We start from the raw sequence: 26,038 nt of genomic DNA on the forward strand, positions 1-26,038 counted from the left end.
AAGCCAGTCCAACGAGAAAAGGAAAAATAAGAAACACACTCCCCCCAGGATCTGGAATCTTAGGGCACACACCAGGTCTAGGTCTGCCCCCCCCCCCCCTGCCAAAAGACAATCCCAGCATCCCCCTACCTCCCCGAGCAGAGACATGCAACAACCCAATATTAAAATAATAATTTTTCTGTTTTAAGGATCAGTCGGAGGCGGCCACTACCAATTGTTCACATCAGCAATCAAAGCCGACTGTCATTTCGTCATCGGTCCATTTTTTATACAATTCAATACAACCATGTTCTTCATCGATCAAAAATATATAAATAGGATCCAGCTTAAGAAACAATTATTTTTAATAAAAAAACCAAATTAGAAGGTCGGGAGACCTAATTGTCCACTGAACACGCCCCGTCCCGTCCCGTAATTTTCTCTCTCTCAAACCCAAATCCTTATTCTGAAATGCACCGTTCCCCTCCCCTCCACAACCCAACTAATCTTTGAGGGTGCCCACAGAATTCCCTTCTCCAGCGTCCCGCCCCCTCTGATGCGTCTTCCTGCTTCCGACAGGAAGGGATGAGGCGGAGGAAGAGAAGTTACGTCAGAGGAGGGCGCCGGAAAAGGAAAAAGTGCGGGGTCGGTCGCTGGCGACCTTTGAAGTGAGTTTAAAGATAGGATGGGAGGAGGGGCGGAGATTTTAACTTTGAGAGAGAAAGAGATACCAGACAGCAGATAGGAAGAAGAAGGGGAGATATCCTGGACTCTGGTAGCCCACGTGGGAGGGGCAAGACCCGGTCGCGTCTGAAGAGGGGCGTTCGGCGTGTGAGAGTAGTCAAATGTATCTTTGTTCCAACTTGGGTTTAATATGCATTAGTTTAGTAGTTCCCTCTCTTCTTTTTGTGTTTGCTTATTAAGATTTCACTTTACTGCTCACGCTTTTAATAAGATCTAAGCAGTTTACTGAACAATGTACATTAATAAAAGGAAGGAATAGAATGCCATAAATTAGATTGGACAGTAAACCAGCCATTTCAGCAATTAAGCATATCCCTGGTAATTTTCAGTTACCGATCAGAAAGGCCAAAGAAGCAACATATAGTAAGTCTTCAAAAGAATTATTATTATTTTTTTTTTTTTAAAGAAGCTACTGTACTTTTTGAAGCTCAATTGGCAGTTTATTCCATAAGGATGGAGCCTGCCAAAATAAAAGAAAATCCACCTCGGTCCCATGTGGAAGCCAGCAGGCTCTAGAATAGATAAATGAAGAATGACGACCATTCTTTAATCTGCTATGATTTAAGTGGCCTAATGGATACATATAATACTACCATGGATGCTAAATAAGAGGGAACAACCTCATAAAGTGCCCTTTAGACCAGCATCAAGATCTTAAATTCAATACAGAGATTATTCTGTAGTCAATGGAATTTAATCAATAATGAGATTATATGATTTCTAACATTTGCTATAGCTAGCAGTCACACTGCTGCATTTTGTAATGTTAGAGCATCTGAAGAAATACTATCATCACTTCAACCTGGTAATAATTGTCACCACCTTCCCTTCTTGCCCCAGACCACTTTCTTTCCATTGTCTTCTGTTTTTTCCACCCCTCCCTCTCTCCCATTGCCTACAGCTAGCTTGAGGAATTGGGCCAGCAACACTTCTTAGTCTGAACCATGCAAGACTGTTATAGCCTCATAAAATCTGGCAAGCCTCACATTGCTCTGGTTTTAGAAGTTAGCCTTAAATAGGGGTGAAAACTTTTGTGTAAGGAACAGGAGCAGAGAGAACTTATGATTTTTGCCACCCACTGCAGTGCTTGTGACCTACCTCCATCTTCTCTCTAAGTTTTGCAAATTTCACATCACCACTGAAGTTCCTTTGTGGCATACTGGGACCTTTGCATTAGTAATAGCTTTTTAATATTGAGCTCAGTGTTTTTATTTGGATAGTAGAACCTTTAAAACAAATAAGAGGAAATATTTTTCACTGAGTGAATACTTAAGCTCTGGAACTCATTGCCAGAGGATGTTATAACAGTGGTTAACATAGCTTGGTTAAAAAAAAGGTTTGGACAAGTTTTTGGAGGACAAGTCCATAGTCTCCTTTTGAGACAGATTTGGGAGAAGCCACTGCTTGTCCTGGGATCAGGAGCATAGAATGTTGTTACAATTTGGGTTTCTGCCAGGTTCTTGTGACCTGGATTGGCCACTGTTGGAAACAGTATGGCTATTCTTATGCTTTTCAGATAAGTGCCACTGGCTGGTTCTATCTAATGATTTTCAGCGGCATTATCCAGACAGTAACATTGAAATTCTTTACTGGCCACCCCAGCCCGGTCTATAGTACTGGGGCAGACCACCGGCAATTCCAGGAATTAATCCAGTTACGACAATATTCAGCTATCTGGATAACTTAGGACAGCAATAATGGACTAGATATCATCACTATATGAGTAACACTCTATCCAGATAATCAGTGCTGTTCATTATCTAGCTCAGTGTTTCTCAACTCAGTCCTGGAGTACCCCCTTGCCAGTCAGGTTTTCAGGATATGCATGAAAAACATTTGCATACACTGGAGGCAGTGTATGCAAATCAAGTTTATGCAATATTCATTTTGGATATCCTGAAAACCTGACTGACAAGTGGGGTACTCCAGGACTGAATTGAGAAACACTGAGCACTGCTGAAAATCTATATATATTTTTTTACATTGTGTTCACCCTGTAAAACGATTTTGACCACAGTGAATTAATATTGACTTGATCAATGTTTATTTATAAATTTAAATTACATAATTTTTTTATTTTAAATTGAATTATTGAGTATCAGTTTATACAGCCTGTTAGAATTACCAGATTTTGGTCATTTTCTTAAAATTCATAGTTCTTAGTTATGCAAGTCCCCTGGGAATTTAATTTTCATATACATAGGTTAATTTTAAAATCCAGTTACTTTTGATTCTTGAAGGTTGTAGAGTAAGATAGGTGTTGATGCATCCAATAAATTTTATTTGGGTTTTATGATTGGTATAGGACATGATATGAAATGTAGTAAACACCCTTGTTTTTTCTCTCATTGTAGACCATATTTGTAACTATGCCAGAGTATAGTGATATCAGCTTGCCTCCTGAAGAGAGAGTGCGAGTTCTGACACAGAAAGGGAGCTCTGTTGAGATAAATGAAGATATCCCACCACGACGCTACTTCCGCTCTGGAGTAGAAATGATCCGGATGGCCACAATTTATGCAGAAGAAGGCAACATGGAGCGGGCTTTTATTCTTTACAACAAATACATAACGTAAGCACTGCTTTCCTTTCCATTCAACAACTTCTGAAACATTAATTTATTTATATTCTGCTTATGTCCTAAACAGTTTACATTGAATAGTTATCTTGGTACTCTTAAGTATGTTCCCTCTCTGTCCCGACAGGTTCACATCTAACTATGATACCTTGGGCAGTGGAAGGTTAAGTGACTTGCCCAGGGTCATAAGGAGCAACACTGGGATTGAACCCACAACCTCAGGGTGCTGAGACAGTAACACTAACTACTAGGCTACTCCTCCACTCCACTACATGCTTTCTAAAAGCTTCTTCGTAGGACAAGGTTTAGTACAGTGGTTCCCAAACCTGTCCTGGGGGACCCCCAGCCAGTCAGGTTTTCAAGATATCCCTAATGAATATGCATGAGAGAGATTTGCATACCTGTCACTTCCATTATATGCAAATCTCTCTCATGCATATTCATTAGGGATATCTTGAAAACCTGACTGGCTGGGGGTCCCCCAGGACAGGTTTGGGAACCACTGGTTTAGTATATAGAACAGTGACTGCTGATTAGAGGGCTTTCCTTAGAACTGTCCTGTCAAGAAAACTGAAACTCTGACATGAATCTTAGAACTTTAACCCACAAACAGTAAGAACTGGGAGTTTCTTCTTTAAGAAGCAATTGTTGCTCTTATAAGGCAGTTTTCAAATTGACCACATTAGGATGAAGTCTTTTGCTCCAAGTATCTTAGTGAAAAGAATGTATTTTACTTTCATGATGCAAATATCAAACATTTGCATCTGCTTTTTTGTCAATGCTCATCTCAAGAAAAAAGGTATGTAAACAAAAATTTGTTTTGTATTTGGTTTGCTTTCACATAGAGTGCAGTAATGCCCCACAGTAGAGAGTTTTTAAATCAAACTTGCTGGCAGACATTTGCCTTTGAGGCAATAGCACCTGAAAATATCAGGACTGGCTTGAAAGCCACATGGCTCCTAAAGATTACATTATATTAGTGATTTTTATTCCGCCATTACCTTGCGGTTCAAGGCAGATTACATAAGAGATTATCTGGACATTTCCAGAAGTGTTACAGAGTAGAGCGGGTTGATTCGGAGGATTGTGAAGCTTTGGCTGTGCTCATTTGGGATGGCTAGTGGTCTGGCTATAGCTCACTAGGTGTTTAGGGGTATCTTTCACACCTATCCTCTAGCTCAGTGTATCACAAACTGTGCTGTGGCTCAGTAGTGTGCCACAGAGATTCCAGGTATGCCACCAGGGATTCAAGAACGCTAGTCTGTCACTGCCAGCGCCTATCCTCCTCTCCACCTCCCAGTCTACCTGTGTAAATGTTTGCTAGCACGAGAGCGCAAGGCCACGTCTAAAGGACCTCGGAGCATGTGCATACGTCGACATCTGTGCATTCTCAGAGGCACTCTAGACACGGCCCTGAGCTCAGGGAAGACGAGATGAGGTTCATGTGTGTGGTGGAATGGGGTGAGGTTGTGGATGGAACAGGGCGGGGCCATGTGTCATCTGTTTTTTTGTGTTATAATAAATCAGTCAAAAACTAACTCCCCCCAAAAAAACAAAACAAAGAGGGAGACTGCACTAAATATATAACTAATAGTCACCGTACATGCCTAACAGAGAGTGGGAAAAGCCTCAGAACAATACACAGGGATTACAGAGGTATTTTAAAGACTATCAAAAGCTCCCATTATTCAGTCATAGGCATTAAACCCATCCTTTGGTATATTTAGTATTTACTTTTAAAAAAAGTCACTTCCTATTTCCAAATATGTCTTAAATATTAAAAATTTCACAAACAATTATATTTAAAGGGCAATGCATTCACACAAAACCAAAATGAAAGTGGTATATTTATATTTTGAAGAAATATTCTTGTCTCTCATAACTCCTAAAGTTCTGTCCTTGTCTCTTGTAGCTCCATTAATTTATTTTAGTAAACAACATACATTAGAAGGACAAGCTGGAAATGATGTACTTACCTTATAGAAGTTTAAAACTGTCCAACGGTGTATCTTATCTAATAGCAGATTCCACTTCCAAGGATGACTCAAAAGATCCAAAACTGTTTAACGGTAAAAAATTACACTTCCAAAAATAACTCAGAAACAGCTTCACAAACTCCGATGCTGTGAGCGTTTCGCGATCATTGAATAGCTACATCAGGGAGAGTTCTCAAAAACATCACCATAATTGATCAATTATTGCATCTTGAAGACATTGCCACAACTTTCTTATTGCTTTATTATTAGGATGCTTTAGCACTATAAACATTAAACTTACTCTGATGTGTGAAAGTAATTAATCCTTCCATGAACATATTTCTAAAGGTTTCTAATACTTCTCATCACCTATACAAGCGCAGAATTCCCCACCACCACAGTATCCCCAGAATTCTACATTTCTTGTACAGAATTCCCTTCTCCCCAAGTCTCAATGTTTGAATGCTTTCCTTCTTACTTTCTGGTTGCTTTTATTTTGATATTTTAAACTGCTTTGATATGTTATTGGATGGTGGCATTCCAAACCAATAAATAAATAAGCCCCAGGTGTCTGACCTCTCTTTTATGAGTTGGGGGTTTCCATTTATAAACAGTTTAAGCTCTGTTCCTGGAAATACATGCTTAACAACTAACAAAACTTTATATTAGAGGATGACATGGGGAAAAAAATTTGCCCCTGTCCATACCTCATCCCCACAAGCTCGGTCCCTGCAAACCATGTGATTCCATCTGCACAAGCATCGAATAGTTTTATACTGAACTTATTTTATTAAAGTATAGAAAGAAACAATATTCTGTACAATTGTCATTTTATAAATCAGAGTTCTGGCTGCCGAACTAGAGGAAGAGATCTTCAGCTGGCAGGGCTTGTTTATAAACATTTATCAATACAGCTACAATACTACTTTATCCTAAAGCCAAAAAAAAGAAAATAATAATTTTTTTCTATCTTTGTTGTCTGGTTTCTGCTTTCCTCATCTTCTCATCAAAACTTGTTTGGAGTTTGGCTGAATTTTGTAATCTGTGTTCTGTTGTTGGCTCTAATAAAAATTATTTGACCATAAAGATACTAGAGCTATGACTCAACTGTATCTGGCACAGAAGTGTCACTAGCTGTTTGCTCAGCCCAAGATGGATTCCTTGGTAGCGTACTTCCCTACCAAGTGAGTGAGGCATGGTGATAAGAGATATGCAGGATTGCAGAGTGAATGTAGTTCTCAAGACAGTTGAAGACTTTGGCCTTAGGAATCAAAGCGGCCTCCTTTGTGGCCCGTGCCTGTCATTTCAGTTTGCGGAGTCTTGAGTCGGTGAATGACGAGCCTTTACTCCAGCTCCTTTTTAGTGGATATTCTTCAATTGTCCGGGATCATGGAATGAATGGCATCTACATTTTCTAGAATTGTCACTTGAGTTGATCTCCCAGGACTGGTTTTCTTTTTGTCTTCCATGTTCCAGTGTCCTGTTTTAAATACAGCAATCCAGTTCTTGACTATGGAGTAGGAAGAACACTTATCCTCTAATATAACTGACATCGTAAATTTGTTGGCAGAGTTCCCTTTTTGGAAAAGATATTTCATCACTACTTGGCACTCTTTTGCAGTGAAATCGCCATTGTTTGTGCTGTTTTCATTTCAGATCTGCAAAAATAATTAAATAATTAGGCTTTAATTATGAAATTTGTCAAACACATATGAAACAATGAACTTTGATGTGATGAAAGTATTATTAGTCTAAAAGTAGACAAAATAGGAAGAGCTGAATACTTCAGCACCCCCTCATGCTTGAAAGAGCTAGCAGAATGGGAGGATATAAGAGAAGTAGAAGAAAGTCGATGGTCCAAGCTGAAAGGGATGGCAACAGATCTTTATGTAAGGAAAGTAAACATGCAAGAGGAAAAGAAAACTTTTATATGGTTCACCAAACAAGTCTCTGAAAGAATAAAGGGAAAATAGGTGGCATTTATGAAGTACAGAAGAATGCAGAAAGAACATAGAAAAGAATACTGCATAAAACTCAAAGAAGTAAAGAGAGAAATATGGCTGGCAAAATTGCAAGCAAAAGAAAAAAATGGCTAGAGAGATAAAGAAAGGTGGTAAAACTTTTTTTCTGGAAAATTGGGGAAAGGAGGAAGGATAGAAATAGAATTGTGAGACTGAAAGCTGCCCATAACCTATTTGTGGAGAGTGATGAGGAAAAGGCAGCCATACTAAACAAATACTTTTGTGTCCACAGACCAAAATTATGCAGAAGGACCTCTTTTGGCTTACAAAGACATATATGGGATTGGAGTAGATACGACTCATTCACGGAAGAAAGTGTTTATGAACAACTGGAAAAACAGAAAGTGGCAAAAGCCATGGAGCTGGATGAGATACATCTGAAGGTATTGAAGGAGCTCAAAGAGGTTCTGGTGGGCCCTCTTAAAGATTTGTGCAATAGATCTTTGGAGACAGATAGGTTCCACAGGATTGGAGATGGGTAGATGTTATACCTCTTCATAAAAATGGTAGCAGAAGAAGTGGGGAAATTACAGGCCAGTAAACCTTACTTCAGTGGTAGGAAAAATATGGAGGTACTACTGAAGGAAAACATATAGTACAAGTAAAAAAAATCCAGTGGCTTACAAGATCCAAGGCAACATGGTTTACAAAAGGAAAATGTGTCAAAGTCAGGTGTTTTGTTAGTTGTTCTTTTTTTCTTTGACTGGGTGACCAGAGAACTGAATCAAAGGCACATGGTTAGATGTGTTCTGTTTTGGACTTCAGCAAAGCCTTTCACATGGCTCCTTTTATAGGAGCTTGCAAACAGATATAAACAGACTGAAGTTAGGATCCAAAGTAGTGACCTGAATTAGAAACTGGTTGACTGACAGACACCAAAGGCTGTTAGTGAAGAAGAAAGATGAGTGGCGGAATGCCCTAAGGATCTGTATTGGGGCCAGTTCTATTCAGTATATATGTGAGTGATGTTGCCAAAGGATTAGAAAGGAAAGTTTTTGCCTTTGTGTAAGATGCATAGATTGCAATAAAGTGGACACCCTAGAGGGTTTGGACAACATTAGAAGCAGTCTGTAAAGATTGGTCTAACATTTGGCAGTTAAAATTTAATACAAAGAAGTGTAAATGACACACTTGGGGTGTAAAAATCTAAAAGAGATATATTTACTAGGAGGCAAGAGGCTAATAAGCACAGACCAGGAGAGAGATTTAAGGTACCAAAGCAATGTGAAAGGCATTGGCTGTAGTCAGAAGGATGCTAGGTTGCATAGAGCGAGGCATATCCAGTAGAAGAAAGGAGGTGTTAATGCCTCTGTACAAGTTGTTGGTGAGGCTCCATTTGGAGTATTGTGTTCAGTATTGGGCTCCTTATCTTGCTAAGGACATCAAAAGACTTGAGGCAGTTCAGAGGAAGGTGATATGGGGCTTGTGTCGAAAGACATATGAGAAGAGACTTGAAGACCTCCAAAATATATAGAAGAAAGGAGGGATGAGGGGATACAATATCAATATTTTAATACTTTAGTTTGCATATTAATACTTTTTAATCTTTTTCAGAGATGGGGAAGTGGTAGTGGTTGAGGTTGCAGGGTGAGAGACTTAGGAGCAATATCAGGAAATACTTTCTCACAGAAGCTGTGGTGGATGCCTGGAATGCCCTCCCATGGGAGGTTGTGAAAACAAAAATGGTGACAAGAGTTCAAGAATGTTTGGGATGAACACAATGGATCACTAAATAGAAAAAGCATGTAGAGCATAACTTAAATGGCCTCGTAACTGGAGTGAGCTTTGAGAGCAGCATTGAATATCCAGGTCTAATTTGGTTGTGGTAGTGGGCAGTTAGAAAAATGCATGCTGCTGTTGGCTTAAGATGGCTGGTGAGGATTTATTTAATATACCTGGTTGATGTGGGAAGCTGATCTCAGAAGAGAGAACCACACAAATTTGTGCGAGTTTTCATATATATCATTCCTGTGGACCTCTGTTTTGACCTGTCACCTCCCCCCACTGTTGTTTCCTTCTGCAGCTCTGCCAGTGCCCTTTAAATATGTGTCATAATCCAAGAAAAGGGATCAAGTTTTAGTCAGCTGGCTAAGTAATCAAGATACTGAGTCAAATGCAACACCATATCTTTCTGTTATTTCATTTGCCAGAGATATACCATTTCAATCAACAAATTGTTGCCTCAATTCTCAAGTAAGCTTGCACTAAGACTTGGTACCTTTTCTTAGATTGCGCACATATAATCTGCAGTACTTCGTAGTGGTCTATTGAATCTAGTTGATGCATGCAAATAGATTTCATGCATATACAAATGGAGGAGTGACTTAGTGCAACAGCTTGAACGGGGAAGCCAGTGTTCAAATCCTGCTCTCACCGACACCCCTCCATTGTCTCAGGTACAGTATTCTATTGTACGTCCTCTGGGGTAGAGAGCTACCTACTATACCGGATGTATAACTCACCTCATGCTCAGATTTAAAAAGGCAAAATCCAGTTCATTATGGATAGTTTGTAAACCAAATCTGCAAGAAAACATCTAAGAAGTAGAGTTAGGGCTTCATGTACATGTTTGCTGTCTGACCTGTAGTATGCTTTGCTACTGTACTACCATTATTGTTCCTGCCAGTGTACCTGAGATTTCTGTGAAGCATCTGGTGGCGAGTCTCTACTCTTTGCATAGTTTTTCTGAGCATTATGCCTGAGTAACCTTCACCACTTTTCTCTCTACTCCTCTGCAGGTGTGAGTTCTTAATTTATCCCCTAAGTGTGTGGGTGGTAAATGCATTGTGCTAATATGTCTTCAATGTAATGAAAATCTTAATGATGCTATAATTTAGCTTCTGGAAAGCCTGGGTAAATGCAGAGTTCTTGGAATCATGTGCAACTGTTCATTACCTTGACATCAGAACCAAGGATTCAGGACTGTAGCATCCTAGAAAGAACCAGAAGGACAGCAAAACTGGACCAGAATACAAGTGAAAAGGTTAGCCCTTATGAAATACCCTTAGAATAGGGCTTCCCAATCTTCTCCCAAAGAAATTTCAGCTAATTGGTTTTTCTGGATATTTACCAAGAATATGCATGATCTAAATTTGCCTACACTGGAGACCTGGTATGTTCAAGCTTATCTCATGCATGCTCATTATGGATGTCAAAAATCCAATTGGCTGAAGAGTAGAGTAGTCATCTAACGATTGGAGCAATGGGCTGAGAATCCCATTTCAAATTCCACTGCAGCTCAATGTGTTTTTGGTTAAGTCACTTAACATTCTATTGCCTCAGATACAAACTTGGATTGTAGGTCCTCCTGGGACAGAAAGATAGCTAATTTCCAGTGTAATAGGTGAGACATTCTAGAAAAGTGGGTTGTGTCCCAATTGCTGCGTGCCATATGCAGAAGGAATCCACTCTGGATTTTTTCTGTGACTCTGCTCTACTTTACTGCGCTCTCTGGCTCCACTTTCGGTTTTTCCCTTCCGCATGTGTGTTTCTGTTCTGCTCTCCATTTTTATTATTTTATTTCGGTTCTTGTCCCTATTTGTTATTTCTTTGTGCTTGGAGCATTTCTTCAGCTCTGCCTGTGTAGACAAGACGCAGACTCCGGTTTGCAGCTGACAGGCCAATCCCTGGTGGTACCTGTTGGCCAGCCAGTATTAGTTTCTGTGGAGCTCAAGGCCATCCCCGCTTTTCTCTCACTCTCTGTTAAGCAGGGATTCAAGCGCAGGCATCCTTTGGAGGCTCAGCGGGGTCTCGCAGGGCAGCAACTGTATTTTCACTGCCACCCATCCAAGTAGTGCATCCGTTGGTCCGCAGTGGTGGCGGTACAGTCAGGCATCATATCTGACTGGCAGCCCAAAGATCAGCATCGAGGAGGCATTCCCAGCACGAGGCAGTGATCTCATCCAGTTACTGAGAGAGCTGAGGCAGGCTTCAGCACATTTCCAGCACAGGTCACAGTGAGTAAGGCTGTCACGACCTGTGAGGTGATTCGGGGGGGGGGAGGGGGGTCTGAATTTCACTGCTTTGGAGGTTTCTGCATGTCCCCTTCCACCTAAAAGAAACCTAAAATCGTTGTTTTTAGACTTTAGAAAAACATCACAATTTTGGCACAAATTTATAGTAGTGGCCATCTTGGATTTTTAGCAATCTTTTTTTCAAAAGTTCCCTGCACTTCCAAGCCTCCATTTTTTTTGCCTCAATACTTGTTAGGATGGGGTCTTTGGGCTCCTCTGCTCCAAATTCATGCCAGGGTTGCTCAAAATTTGTGCTTCAGGAGCACTTTTGCGCCACTGAACCCTGATCCAGCTTTTTCTACTTCCTCCTCTTTCATGTGTGGAATGAGTGCTCTGCCTTCCTCATTTTGGCATCAAGGTTTATTAAAAATTTGATTAATTGCCTATCAACATTCTAGGCGATGTAAAATACAATACAGTTTTTATAAAAAGACAGTCTGCTCTGGGCAAGGGCTCTTCTGGCAGGGCTCCTTGGTTGTGCAGGTATCTAAACACTCCTTCCTTCCCAGCATAGGTGGATTGGTGCGCCTGGGCATGCAGAACCACCATGAGGATATGGTTCTCCATAGACCTTTAGCAGCAGTGGCTCTTGAGGTCCTGGCTGCCTCAGCGGTGTTCTTGTCTCTAGTGCTGGTTTGTTCCAGTTGAGCACCTTGGCAAATGATAGCATAGCTCCTCCTCAGCTTCTTTTCTCTGGTGTAGCTGATGTTCCTGACACTCTGTGTCTGTATGTCCTTATCTGGGTTCTGGTTCAGGTGTTGGAATCTTCGCTGTCTGCTATAGCTCAGACTCTGGGCCGATGGATCCTCCTCTACAGCTACACTTGCGAGGCTTCCTTTTCAGGGGCAGTGTTTCTTTGGCTAAAGCCTGGCCAACCTCATGAATTCTGTGGTGGACAGTCGTCCTAAGATCCTGCCTGTCAGCAAACCACACTCCTCTGGAGATTCAGGATGCATTACTCTCGAGGCTCTAGACATTCCCTCCCTTTTTCCAGTTCCACATCTTGGAGATTTTCCCAGAGCTACAGGCAGAGGTTCTCAGACTTCAGGTATAACCAGCCCTCCGCCTTCCATGCAGCTCCCTCTGGCAAAAAGGTGCAATGACGCCAGCCTAAAGAAGGCCTCTCTGCATATAAGAGGCAGACTCGCAGCGTTCCTGCAGGCCTGGAAGCGCATCACATCCGACTAGTGGGTCAGCTGGCCTTTTCTCAGCCTCTGACAGATTGGTTTATGGACTCTCCCATGGGGTGTTCAACCAAAGCGGTCACAGTGCATGCCATTGTGTGAGGCTTGTTGGATACTCAGGCCATGGAATCAGTGCTGCCCGAGGACTCGGGCTAGGGCAGATATTCCATTTTCTTTGTCGTACCATAGAAAGGCTCCGATGATTGGAGGCTGCTCCTGGATCTTATATATGTGAATGCAGTGCTCGAGGTCCAGTGCTTTCTTATGGAGATGGTACGATCTGTCGCAGCAGTGGTAGCCCGCATTTTTTTTTTTTTTGCTACTTCAGCTTGTCTGCGGTGTTCTTTGCTCACATGTTTAAAGACAATAGACTGTTTTCAGTCCAATTCTTTATATGTGAGGTTGCAAACCATTGGACCCCTAAGGAAGGCGTGTTCACCGAAACACGGACCGTGTAGGGTCCAGTTGGATTTTTATCACAGTATTTTTTATCATTGTACTTTTTTAATTGAATTTTCATGGTTTTATATGTCAGTGTTTAATAAATTATCTCTAGAACATCTGTATCCACAGTTTTTGTTTTCATCGGTGGATTGTTTTCATTGTGGATCATTGGGTATCCCCATTTTTCTTTGTTGTGCTCATATTCAACTTGAGCAGAACTGTTGTTTATGGACTTGATTGCCATGGATGCCTGTACTTCCTATTTTGTGAGGTGGCTCTCAATACTTGAGAGCACAGTGAAGTAGAGTGGATTCCTTCTGCATATGGCATTCGGCCATTGGGACACAACCCGCTTGTCTAGAATGTCTCACCTATCTACTGGAAAAGAGCTTACAAAGGTAAGTACATAATCTCTTTATACCTGAATGTGTGGATGTCATGGATGGGGATGGCAGCTTGAGGCTAAAGCTCCATTGGGGCCAAGCATTTAAACACATAAGAATAGTCTTACTGAGTCAGACCAATGGTCCATCTAACGCAGTAACCTGTCTTCATGGTGGCCAATCCAGGTCACTAGTACCTGGCAAAAACCCAAATAGTAACAACATTTCATGCTTCCGATATAGGGCAAGCAGTGGCTTCCCCCATGTCTGTCTCAATAACAAACTATGGACTTTTCCTCTAAGAAATTGTCCAAACCTTTCTTAAAATCAGCTATGTTAACCACTCTTACCACAACCTCTGGCAACATGTTCCAGAGCTTAACTATTCTCTGAAAAATATTTCTTCCTAAGCTTTTGCAGTAGTACAGGTCAACAGCGCTTCCCCAGAAGTGGTCATTGAGCAATCTAGGATGTCTACTTTAATTATGTCTAGGCTTTTTATCACCTGGACTCTATGTAGTTGTCACTTTTAATGGTTCTTAAAGGGAAGCCTCAGCCCCACCACTCCACCGCTAAGTCACTTTTCAAACTGCAGGAAGCTTTACGTGGTGCCTCATCATTGGCTGTCCGCTTCGCTATGGTAACACTTTCCTTATTCTAATTTTTCATAATTTGTATATATATAAATTATATTACGTCAATCGCATTTCTTCCAATAAATAACCATAAATATAAAGTGCATATGTGGTTAGCTTATACTTAGCTTGTATCACAGCCAAAACCCGGAAGTCTGACCCGACATGTTTCGCATCTATATGCTGACCCCTTCATTTGTTCTTATATACTAGTGTTTAAGCCTGTTACATTAACGGGTGCTAGAATATATACCTGTCTGTCTTTCTTTATTTATGTCTCTCTCCCTGCTCCTGTCTCTTTCTTCCTTTCTTTCTGTCTCTCTCCCTCCTGCTATTTTTTTCTCTCTCTCCCTGGCACCCTTTGTCTGTCTGTCTTTCTTTCTGTCTGTCTCTCTGGTCCACTGTCTGTCTCTTTCCCTGGCCTCCTTTGTCTGTCTGTATTTCTTTCTGTCTCTCTCCCCCCCCTCCCACACACTTTCCTTTGCAGAAGCAGCAGTGATATTTCCCTTCCCCTCCAGTTCCCTGTGAAGTAGCAGCTGCATTTTCCCCCACCCCTCCATTCCCTTCTCCCCCACCCCCCATTCCCTTCTCTTACCGTGAGCTGTCCTGCTCCGTTCGGCCCCTCCCCCTTCCCTTCCCGCGGGCTGGCCTGCTGTGGCTGAAGGTTTTGTTTTTTTTTTTTTTTTCAAGTTTCAAAGTACCGGCAGCTCCTCTCACCATCCCCGTGGTGGCTGATCCTCCTGTAAAGAGCAGCCTGCGATGGTGGCCGGCTTTAGCGAACCTCGCAGGCCGCTCTCCAACTCAGTAGCACGTTCCCTCTGACGCGATCCCGTGCGTCAGAGGGAACGTGCTACCGAGGTTGGAGAGCGGCCTGCGAGGTTCGCTAAAGCTGGCCACCATCGCAGGCTGCTCTTTACAGGAGGATCAGTAGCGGCGGCGGCGGCGAGTGAGGACCGAGGTGTGTTCCCTGCTGAGGACGCGGGCAAGGAGAGAGCTTGCCTGGCTTCCATGGTGAGTGAGGGCGGGAGGAGGGGAGTGGCCAGAACGTTCCCTGCTGCTGGGTTGACTGCCACGGATCACACACCACAGCGGCAGGGAACATGAAATCCTAAGTGCGCATGTGCGCTTATTCTTTTATTATATAGAATATACATAAAATGTAGCTCACCGAGGCCGCTGCTGTTTTCCAACTCCAAAGTGTATAAGAGAAAGATGGTGGCGGCATGCTATCCGGCGTTTAAATACTCCTCCTCATCTCCACTCCATACCTCCCTCCCCCTGCTTCCCTTTGGGTCAATAATTAGCGAATAACCGAAAACCAATCTATTTCCCCGTTTAACCCTCTTGGTTCTACCGTATCAAGCGAGAAAATGTATCTCTGTTCACTCTGATTTAACCTCCTATCTTTCCCTCCATCCCTCCCACTGATCTTATTGTTGACTCGCCACCTAATCTCCTCCACCATATGACCCTATTCACAATGCGCGATTTGTGTTCTTTAAGTCTGACCCTTATCCTCCTGTTAGTCCGTCCGATGTATAATAAATCGCACGGATAAACAATCACGTAGATGGCATCCTGAGAATAACAATCAGTATCTGTTCTTGCCCGCAGTGTCATATCTCTACCCGGCACCTTCCACACACTACCCTGAATGGTGGTAGAACACCATTGACACTTACCGCATTGGTCATGACGGCCCCCTGTTTCCCTTATTCTTACTCCATATTTTTGGAAGTTACATTGTTGTCCCAAAGTCATGCCCCTAGAGTAGGCTATCCAGGGAAAATCTTGAAGCGAATGGTGGATCTGTACTATGTACCAATGCGATCTCATAAGGTCCACCATTAAATTAGTCGCTTTTGAAAATGGTAATACACAGGTCAAGACCTCATTTCCTGTCTCCCCAGATGCCCTTACCTTCTTTAAGAGGAGTTCCCTTTGAGCAAATCTAGCCCTTAAATATGCTAATCTTATCGATCTCTCCGGGTATCCTCTCTTCCTAAGTCTACTCGAGAGCAATTTAGCCTGACTCTTATATTCTTCCACAGTGGAACAAACTCTCCAGACCCGTAAAAATTGGCCTACCGGTAAGTTAAAATGTAACTTAAAAGGATGAAAACTACCAAAATGGAGTACTGTATTCCGTGTTACCGGCTTCCTATAAGGGGAAGTTTGAATCCTACCCTCCTGTATCGAAATGGCGATATCTAAAAATTCAATCTGCGTCTGGTGACATGACATAGTGAATTTGATGTTTGGATCACCGAATTCAAATATTGGTGGAACTCATCCAAATGTTCCTTAGTATCATCCCAAATTACAAAAATGTTATCCAGAAAACGGCCCCAGAATAGAATATGGGAATACCACGGTGTCCCATATACCAGTGTGTCCTCAAACCTTGCCATATATAAGGAGGCCACCGAGGGGGCCAAAGTGGCCCCCATCGCTACCCCCTGAACCTGTTGAAAAAACTACTGGTGATGTTGAAAATAATTATTCTGGATAACCCATCAGGCCAAATGCATCAAAAATTCAATTGAAATACGCTAAAGGGTTCCCTTCCATCGGAGGGTTTCAAATATTATCTGCAGTGCCTCTGCCTGGGGAATCTGGGTGTACAAAGAGGTGACATCAAAGGTCACCATCCATTTGTTGTGCATATCTACCTCAATCTGAGATAATTTCCTCAAAAAATGAGAAGAATCCCTAATATATGATTTGATCTTAGGGACTTCATCCCTCAAAAAGTAATCCACAACTTTAGAAAGGGGTTCCAATATAGAATGGCGGGTATTAACTATAGGGCGACCTGGGGGTCTTATTAGCGTTTTATGTATCTTCGGGACAAATGAAATCCTCGGAACCTTAGGGTTCTTTTCAAAAAGAAATGTGTATTCCTTTTGTGTGAGCATGCCGTTCTCCAAATGGATGTTCAGATAATCCAATATCTCCCTGGCTAGGTTGTCTGTGGGGTCGCAGTCTAATTTTGAAAAGGCCTGCATATCATCTAGTTGACGTTGAAATTCTATATCATAATCTTGCCTATTCATGACAACAGCGGCGCCCCCCTTATCTGCTTTAATTATAATAATGTTATCGTTGTTAAGCAGCTCTTGTAAGCCCTGTTGTTGTGCTCTAGTAGTATTAAACGGGCCCCTATTTTCCCAATGTTGTTGGATTAATCTCAGTCCTTTCCCCATAATTTCCCGAAAAGCGAAAATTAAAGGGTCCATAGGGCTAGGGGGGACCCAATTTGATTTGGTCTTACAAATCTCAATAGTTAATGTACTATCATCATCTTGTTCCTCTTGGTTAGAATCCGCTGACTGTGCAGGTCAAATTTTATTACACTGCGGGCCAGATTTTGACATGTCTGCTCTAGATGGTTCTTAATATTAATGAGTTGATGTTGGAAGTGCTGTCTAGGTGGTGCTAGAGTCTCCCTTCTTTTCATTCATTTAATCTAATCTAATCTAATCTAAACCTTAAGTTTATATACCGCATCATCTCCATGAGAATGGAGCTCGACACGGTTTACAAGAACTTAAAATAGTGGGTAGAGAAGAAGAAAAAGGATTACATGAACTTATGTGTAGAAGGGGGGAGAGAAAGGGGGGAAGGATAGAGCTACAATTTGCTGAAAAGGCAGGTTTTCAGTTGTTTGCGGAATAACTGAAGGGAGCTCAGGTTCCGCAGCGGGGTGGTGAGGTCGTTCCAAAGACCTGTGATTTTGAAGAGAAGGGATTTTCCCAGTTTGCCTGAATAGTGGATGCCGCATGGAGAGGGGAAGGCTAGTTTAAGCCTTTGGGCAGTTCTGGAGGAGTCGGGACTGGAGGAGTTGAAAGACAGTGGGATAAGAGGAGGCAGGATTCCGTGAATGATCTTGAAAGCCAGGCAGGAACATTTGAAATGGATTCTGGAGATTATTGGGAGCCAATGAAGTTTGGCAAGGAGTGGGGAGGCATGGTCAGACTTGCGTTTTGAGAAGATCAGTTTGGCTACAATATTCTGGATTAGCTGGAGTCTTAGGATACTTTTTTTTGATAGATTTAAGTAGATGGCGTAGATTTAAGTAGTTTGGAGAGGATGATGGATTGGACAAGGATGGCAAAGTGTTGTTGGCTGAAGTAGGATCTAGCTTTCCTCAGCATGTGAAGGCTGAAAAAGCATGATTTTGCCAAGGAGTTGAGGTGGTCATTGAGGGAGAGAGAGGAATCGATAGTGATACCAAGGACCTTGCATGAGAACTCGAGCTGTAGTGTATCGCCTGTGGGTAGTGTGAAAAGTGTGGGCAGGTGTTCGAATTTTGGGCCGAGCCAGAGTAGTTTTAGACTTCTTAAAGCAGTATTCACAGGCAACCTAGCCAGGGAGATATTGGATTATCTGAACATCCATTTGGAGAACGGCATGCTCACACAAAAGGGCCTTGAAACAATAGCTTTCCCATTCTGTAAAAGGTTATGTAAAGTTAGATGTCAGTTGCTTGCACTTAAGTTATAGAATAGAAGACTTGTGTGTGCCATGCGTAACGTACACATGCAACTGCCTTAGCTCATAAGTACAATGAGGGAGGAGCGTAGGTAGGGCTGATATTTGCACACGTCATTTACACATCTAACTTACAGTATTCTCTAACTTGTAATAAATAATAATAATAATAATTTTATTTATTATATGCCGCTATACCCTAAGTTCAAAGCGGTTTACAATGAGAGTCGTGCCGAGAGAGAGTGCAGAGTTTACAGCAGGAGACAGGTGTTTACAACAAGGTACATATGTTTAGAACAAGATATAAGATACAAGCTTTGGGACCAGGAATCTGAGATACATTAGCTTTGGAACAGGATATCTAAGATACATTGGATTGAAACAGGGTAAATCTGAATGGGGCAGTTTGCAAGAAGATATGGCTGTATTTAGACATGTGCATTTATACCTGCTATTGATGTAGTATAAGTGCTTACACCTAAATTTAAGTACACTGGTGCCAACTTATTTAATATTCTATAACAGCACTAAGCCCAGTAACAATTTATATATATGTATCTTTATATTTTCTTATTATGACATTGTACCTTGTTTATTTGTTTTTGTATCTAATATAATAAAATGGTAAGCCGCACATGCGCACTTCCTATGCGTGCGTCCGTTTTCCGTGAGCTGTAGCTAGGAAGTGCGCATGCGCGGCTTACGGTCTGGCCTCATGCGAGGCAAGACAAGTGCGCGTAATGTTTCTTTTTTTTGCTCTGCCTAGTCTGCTCAATTTTATGGAATTATTAAATTCAGGAGCTATAAATTAATCCATGTGCATCATGTTGTAGGTTGTTCCTAGAGAAGCTGCCAAAACATCGAGACTACAAGACATCAAATATACCGGAAAAGAAAGATACCCTTAAAGTAGGTGGGATTACTTTGACCTTTATTTAGATAGCATTTATGTTCTAATGTGATCTCTCTGTTTACTTTAAAGATAATACATTGTATGTGCTTCTGGAGTCTGTAATTTCTTATTTTCCCTTAGTTTTTACTGCATATCTAGTTCTATACCTCTTCTCCAATATACAAGCAGAGTTTAACAGTTCAGATAATCATAAGTTTCTTTTTATCTATGGATAAAAAAACTCAACAATTTATTTTTATCTTTTTACTGTGACAAAAGATAATTTTTATCAAATTTGAAAAGCTTTCTTTTCACTTTGATTTACATTTGGTCCTGTGATTGGCTGAGTTCACTCTCAAAGGTGTTTGTAGCAATACCCCCCACCTCTGGGACACACTGCTTTGGTGCCTTGAGTTATAAGAGCACACAGCATCTTGTGACATTGAACTTCCTGGTGACAGGATACTCTAATTTCATGAAAGAAAAGTGAATACAAGTATTTTTAGATACAAAAATAGCCATTTCTGGTAGTGGTCTTCGGTAGTTAAGATAGCAGTATCCAGTATCTCTGTAAATGTACTTTTTGCTCTAATGTACTTTTTGCTTAGTTAAATAGATGAGGTTTTAAGTTTCTGGTGGTAGAGTAGGAAGAGCAGACTAACCCATGCCATAGGAATTCTTGGAAGATTGGTAAGCAGCAACTATAAAAAAAATCTAATCAATCTAATCTAAAACTTAAGTTTGATACTGTATCATCCCCAATTAGGAGCTCGATTCGGTTAACCTAAGAGAACAAATGGATTCATAATCTTTGGATAGAATATAAGACATTAATTTAAACCAAAATTTAATACTACCTGATTGACAAAATTGCTATCGGCAATATACAGAGATTATTTTCCTATACTATGGCAATTATCTAAATATTGTTGAAATAACAAAGATTTCAAGGCCTTTTGAAAAATTTGCAGGGAAGTGAGAGTCCTAAAAGAAGATGGAATATTGTTTGAAATCTCAGTAAATCTATATATGTAAGATCGACATAGTTTACCTGTTGATCTAATCCCTTTAAAAGAGGGGAAGGAGAATTTATACTTTTGAATATTCCTGGTATGAGAAATTTGTTGTGCTTTCAAAGATAAAGGTAATAGGAATATAAATATACCATGTAGAAGTTTAAATACTATACAGGCACATTTATACTGTATTCTCAGGTAAACAGGAAGCCAATGAAGTTGACTGAACAGAGGAGACACGTGGTCAAACTTTCTATTTCCAAATATCAATTTCACCGGCGTATTCTGAATCAGTTGGAGTCGATTTAAACTATCCTTACTCAAAGTTACATAAACTGAGTTACAGTAATCCAATTGTGCTAGAATGACGGCCTGCACTAATGCTGTAAAATGTTGCTGATGGAATAAATGTCTGACTTTCCTCAATGTGTGTAAGTGGAAGAAGCATTTCTGTACTAAGTGATTAACTTGATCTTTGAATGAGAGGGAAGAGTCTAACAGAATTCCTAGTATCTTGGATGAAAATTCAATTTTCAAAGTTTCACCAGACTTCAGTAGGATAGAACAAGGGAGCTGATCCAGTTTTGGGGTTTTTTGTTTTACACAGTTTTGGACCAAACCATAACAGTTTGGTCTTAGCAGTATTAAGCTTCATCTGGATGGAAATTGCCCAGGTTTGTAGTCTGAAAATACAGAAATTTTATATTAGACTAGTTGTTTAGCCCGTTACATTAATGGGTGCTAGCAGCCCTTCTCCCTTACTTTTACCTCCTCCCTGTCCAGCAGCACCCCCACCCATTCCCTGCTCCCCCTATATAGCAGTAGCCCTTCTCCTTTTATCTCCCCCTGTTCAGCATCACCCCTCCATTTCCCGCTCCCCCTATCCAGCAGTAGCTCTTCTCCTTTACTTCCTGCTCCCCCCCTGTCCAGCAGTAGCCCTTCTCCCTTACTTGTATGTTCCCCACTGTCCATTAGGAACCCTTCTCCCTTATCTGTAAACCATGCAGCCTTACATTTTAGAAGTCCCCCACCCTATTCTGGCCAGCTCCCTTGCCAAATTTCAAAGGCGCAAGCAGCGGTGGCTCCTCACCCGAGCCCCGCTTACAGCATCCCCGCTCTCACGGTCTGGTTGGCTCCCTTGCTGGAGCTTATCACGGTGTTGTCTCCTCTTGGGCTTCTCCGAGGGCTGGCTCGCATGAAAATGCTGTGTTGCTGTTTGGGGCCGCCGCAGCGGCTTCTCTCTGGAGGCGCACCGGCGTCGGAAGCCTTGTCTCTGATGTTGTGATGTCGGAGGGGTTTCCAATGCTGGTGCGGCTCATGGGGGGCTACCGCCATGTCTTTGAATGGAAGGGTAGCATTTTCATGGGAGCTAGCCTTCGGGGAGGCTTTGAATGCGGGGCCGGATGCGGGAGAAGCAGCCACCGTGGGGGGCTTTGGTGGGAGAGCCAGCCAGACGTATGGATCGAGCAGCCCGGGCCCCGACCACCCTCAGAGGTGTCCTCCGAGCCCCGAGAAGAGACTCAGCGGGGCGACTTGTCTGGTCAGTAGAAGGGGAGGATTGACATCTGACTTGGGCCGCCGCGGCCGACATCCGACTCGGGGGGGGGGGGGGGGAGGGAGGAAGAGAGAGAGAGCGGAGAGAGTACTGTAGGGGCATGCGCAGTCCTACCTGCGGGTCCCTACATCGCGGCTTCCGCAAAGGCAGGAACCAGCAGAGCAGTGATGTTTCCGGGTGGACTACCTCCCCTCCCTTGACACTTAAGGCCACTGATCTTAAGGCAGGGAACGACTGGTGCGCAAGGGAATGGCGGGGACGGCCAACTTACAGGAAGGGAGGGAACGCAGGCAGGGATCGTGAGAGTAGCCACTGCTGCGTCTTTCAACAGGGAGTAGGCCAGACCGTAAGCCGCGCATGCGCACTTCCTATGTGTCGCTACAGCTCACGGAAAACCAGCGCACACATATGAAGTGCGCATGCGCGGCCTAGCGTTTTATTATATTAGATTCTAGATTATTTAAACTAGGATCTTCTTCAAGTAAGATAAAGATATCGTCGGCATAGGAAAATAGTGATTCAGATACAGTTAAGCTGAAACTCTTTAATGTACATATTAAAAAGTAATTGAGACAATGGGGAACCTTGTGGGAGTCCACAAGTAGATCTCCATGGGGCAGATGTTTTTCCATCAATGTTTACCTCACAAGTCCACATTATTAAGAAGTTTGTAAACCATCCCATAACACTTTTTCTAGACCTATTTCAGATAATAGACGAATCAGGATGTCGTGATGGGACTACATCAAATGTTGCTGATAAATCAAATTGTAATAAAATTACATATATGTTTTGAAGTAATGTGCTCTAGATTGTTTTCATTAGACACACATAGATTTCTTCTGTTCCCCCCTTTCTGCTTGGTAACTTCTAGAATTCAAATTTGGTGTGCCAAGCAGACTGCAAAGAATTAGCTAAATCTTTGTTCTGTATCTCTTGGTAGACCAGTATAGTTCCTTACGGATGGGTATTATACCTCACTGCTACCAGCAGATGGAGACTGAGATCAAACTTGTATATCAGTACAGCTTCCCCTCTACTGATCCAGTCTTCCTCAGTTTCCGGTAGCAGAGTGGTAGGCTAATTTCGGCTCCCCTCTTAGCATTTTTGGATTTCTGTGTTTGGGCTCCTGGTAACCCTTTTAGTGCCGGATAGAGCTTGGACAGGTCCTGTTTGGGGATTTGTCCGACCTCGAGGGTGTTAAACCCAACGGGTCTCATGCTGGGTCCCTCCCTCCACCTTCTGCCACCTCCCTGTATTTTTCTAGGGGCCTCAGCAGGTGGCCTGGCCCCCTTGTTGGTAAGCCCTCCAGCTTGAGAGCCGTGGTCTGATTGAGAAAAAAAAATCCTGAGGTGTGCTGGTCTACAGGGCTCATTTTCCTGTAAAACTACCTGTTTTGTATTTTTTAAATCTAAGCAGCATTTTTTCTTTCAGCTAGGGTGTTTTCCGGCACAATGAGCACTTTTAAAGGGCAAAAGTTCTCATTGTGATCCATACGCGAGGTACTTGGGGCTGGCCTGTGCAAGTGTTGTGCAGGCCGGAGCAGTGGGGCAGCTTTGTCGGCAGTGGTTGCCGGCGGCCAGGGTGCTCCACTGATGGTGCCTCGCGACGGTCAGGGAGAAAGTATTCCCTTACCACTGGTCCAGGTGGGGATTCCATTTTCACGTCAGTCGGTTCCTCGGCCTCAGCGTCAGGAAAGTTCCAGGCTTTTCAGATGCGGTAGGCCATAGAAAATCCAATTTTGGTGGTTTCAGTCCATTTTCGGCGGCAACCTCCTCCTTTCTCAAAAGTTACCTCAGGTGACCTTCCTCCTGTTCTGGAATACAGGGGCAAGGTATTGCAGGGTTCCCTGCTGGAGCAGGAAGTCCCTTAGGGCTGCCGGGGGTCTTTTCCCCCTGAATTTTTGTTAGCACTTTGAAAATCTAATATGCTTGCGGCAGGAGGTTTTGTGTCCACTCCGGTGGGGGGGGGGGGGGTGTTTACACTTGACGTCTTCCCCAGCGTGGCCCCACACAGCGGTGGTTTTGCTCCCTCTACTCCTCTCTCATTCCAACACCCGAGGGGGTCTCTTGGGATGAGGATTTTTACCCAGAGGATCAAGATGTTATTGATGAGGACCTGGACCCTTTGGAGAGAATTTCAGGATCCTCTTGGGGGGGTCGGATTCCACCCGCAAGGGGTTCGAGCACTCCCCAGCTGGCGAAGATGCGTCTGGTGCGCATTTTTCAGCGGGACTAGCTTCATGAGTTAATTCTGCAGGTCTCCTCAGTTTTGCACTTTGAGGACACCGTGTTGGAGCCCCTGCGTATGGTGGACCCCTTGCTTCAGGGGATCCGCTCTTCTTCCCGCTCTTTTCCTATGCTTCAGGATATTCGGGATCTTATGCTCGCACAGTGGCGGGTGCCGGAAGCCCCTTATAGTTTTACACGCTCTATGGCCCGCCTGTATCCCATTCCTAAGGGGATAGGGACACTTTGAAGTCACCCGTGGTGGACGCGGTAGTCTCCGCCATTTCTAAGAGGCATACCATACCTGTTGAGGGCAGTGCGGCCTTGCAGGACCCGGAGGAGCATAAGTTGGAGTCCCTCCTTAAACAGAGTTTTGATGTGAAAGCTATGTCGGTCCAGGCGGCGATGTGTGGCAGGCTAGTGGCTCGGGTGTGCTTCTTATCTCTTGGATGCCATGTATGACCTCTTGCAAGCTTCTGCCAAGTCTTTGACCTTTGGAGTGGCGGCACGCCGTACCTTGTGGCTTCATGCTTGGTCAGTGGATTTGGCGTCCAAGGCTAGGTTGATAGAGTTTCCTTTTAAAGGATCTTTCTTGTTCGGTGTGGACCTGAACAGGTTGGTTCAGACTCACTGATTCCTTATTGCCTGAGGATAGGCCTAGGCTGCTGGCTCAAGGTGGCGCTGCTCATGGGCGTGATTTCCGCCGTTTCCACTCTGGTAGAGGGGTTGCCTCTTTTCCATCTTCTGGGCTCTCTAGAGGCCGATTCTTCCAGCACATGCAGTCCTTTCGTGGGGCCCACCGGGGTGCAGGTAGCGCCCCCGCCAGGTCCCCTGCACCATGACTCCTTGCCGGCGCCCGTCTTGGTTCCGGTGAGTGCACGGCTGTGAGAATTTTATCCAAAGTGGGCAGACATCAATACTGATCAGTGGGTTCTGGAAGTGATTCAGAACAGCTATGCTCTGGAGTTTGCCCGGTCCTTGCCAGACCGTTTTCTAGCTTCTCCTTCGCAGGTGGCGTGGAAGCAGCAGGCTTTTCGCCAGACCCTTCAAAGATTGTTAGATCCAGTTCCCCCATGGGAGTGGGGCACAGGTTGTTACTCGATTTACTTTGTGGTGCCAAAGAAAGAAGGGACCTTTCAAACCTGGATGTGCAGGTGGTCAGCAGGGCTCTTCACGTGCCTTCCTTCCACATGGAAACTCTGTGGTCTGTGATTCTGGCGGGTCAGCCAGGGGAGTTTCTGACCTCTCTAGATCTGACCGCAGCCTACTTGCTGGCCCTCCCATCATCGCTTCCTGCACTTTATGATCTCGGGGCATCATTATCAGTTCTGTGCACTTCCCTTTGGTCTGGCCACGGCTCTGCGGATGTTTACCAAGGTGCTGGTTGCAGCAGTGTTGCGAAAAGAGGGCATTCTTGTTCATCCCTGGATGACTGGGGCATTCGAGCCAAGTTGTTCCAGGAGAGCACTCAGGTCATGGCTCGAATGGTGGACTTTCTACAGTCACTGGGACGAGTATTCAGCCTTGCCAAGAGCCGATTGTCTCCATCTTCGCGCCTGGAATATCTAGGGATCCTGTTCGACACCTCCTTGGGGGAGGTCTTTCTTTCAGAGGCCCGGGTAAGCAACTTACAATCTCAAATTCGTCTGCTAATGGGGTCCCGGTGTTTTCGGGTGCAGGATTTCCTTCAAGTCTTGGAATCGATGGCGGCCTCCCTCGATGTAGTGAGGCGGTCGCGGGCCCACATGCGTCCTTTTCAATATGCTCTTCTTCGGAGGTGGTCATCTCAGAGGCACAATCTGGATCACCCTGTTCCGCTTCCGTGCTTAGCTCAGGGCAGTCTTTATTGGTGGTTCCAGACCCCCCATATTGTACAAGGGACGAGTCTGGACTAGC

At 43.4% G+C, this 26,038-nt stretch overlaps 1 protein-coding gene across 11 annotated transcripts in view; it reads left to right on the top strand.

The window, feature by feature from the left end:
- Positions 1 to 493: 493 nt before the first annotated feature.
- Positions 494 to 26,038, top strand: part of STAMBP (STAM binding protein) — a 93,466-nt gene continuing 67,921 nt past the window's right edge. Inside the window, exons 1-3 of one of the 11 annotated variants that reach the window (XM_033949453.1) lie at positions 494 to 647; positions 3,078 to 3,295; positions 19,285 to 19,360. In XM_033949453.1, the coding sequence (XP_033805344.1) occupies positions 3,093 to 3,295; positions 19,285 to 19,360 (279 nt within the window). In that variant the 5' untranslated portion in view covers positions 494 to 647; positions 3,078 to 3,092. Of the gene's footprint in view, positions 648 to 667; positions 1,087 to 3,077; positions 3,296 to 10,262; positions 10,282 to 19,284; positions 19,361 to 20,665; positions 20,791 to 26,038 lie in introns of those variants that run through there. The other 10 variants (XM_033949452.1, XM_033949458.1, XM_033949455.1 and 7 more) reach the window with 10 other exon arrangements.

This window comes from Geotrypetes seraphini, chromosome 6 (genome assembly GCF_902459505.1).
Source record: "Geotrypetes seraphini chromosome 6, aGeoSer1.1, whole genome shotgun sequence".
Taxonomy (NCBI): Eukaryota; Metazoa; Chordata; class Amphibia; order Gymnophiona; family Dermophiidae; genus Geotrypetes; species Geotrypetes seraphini.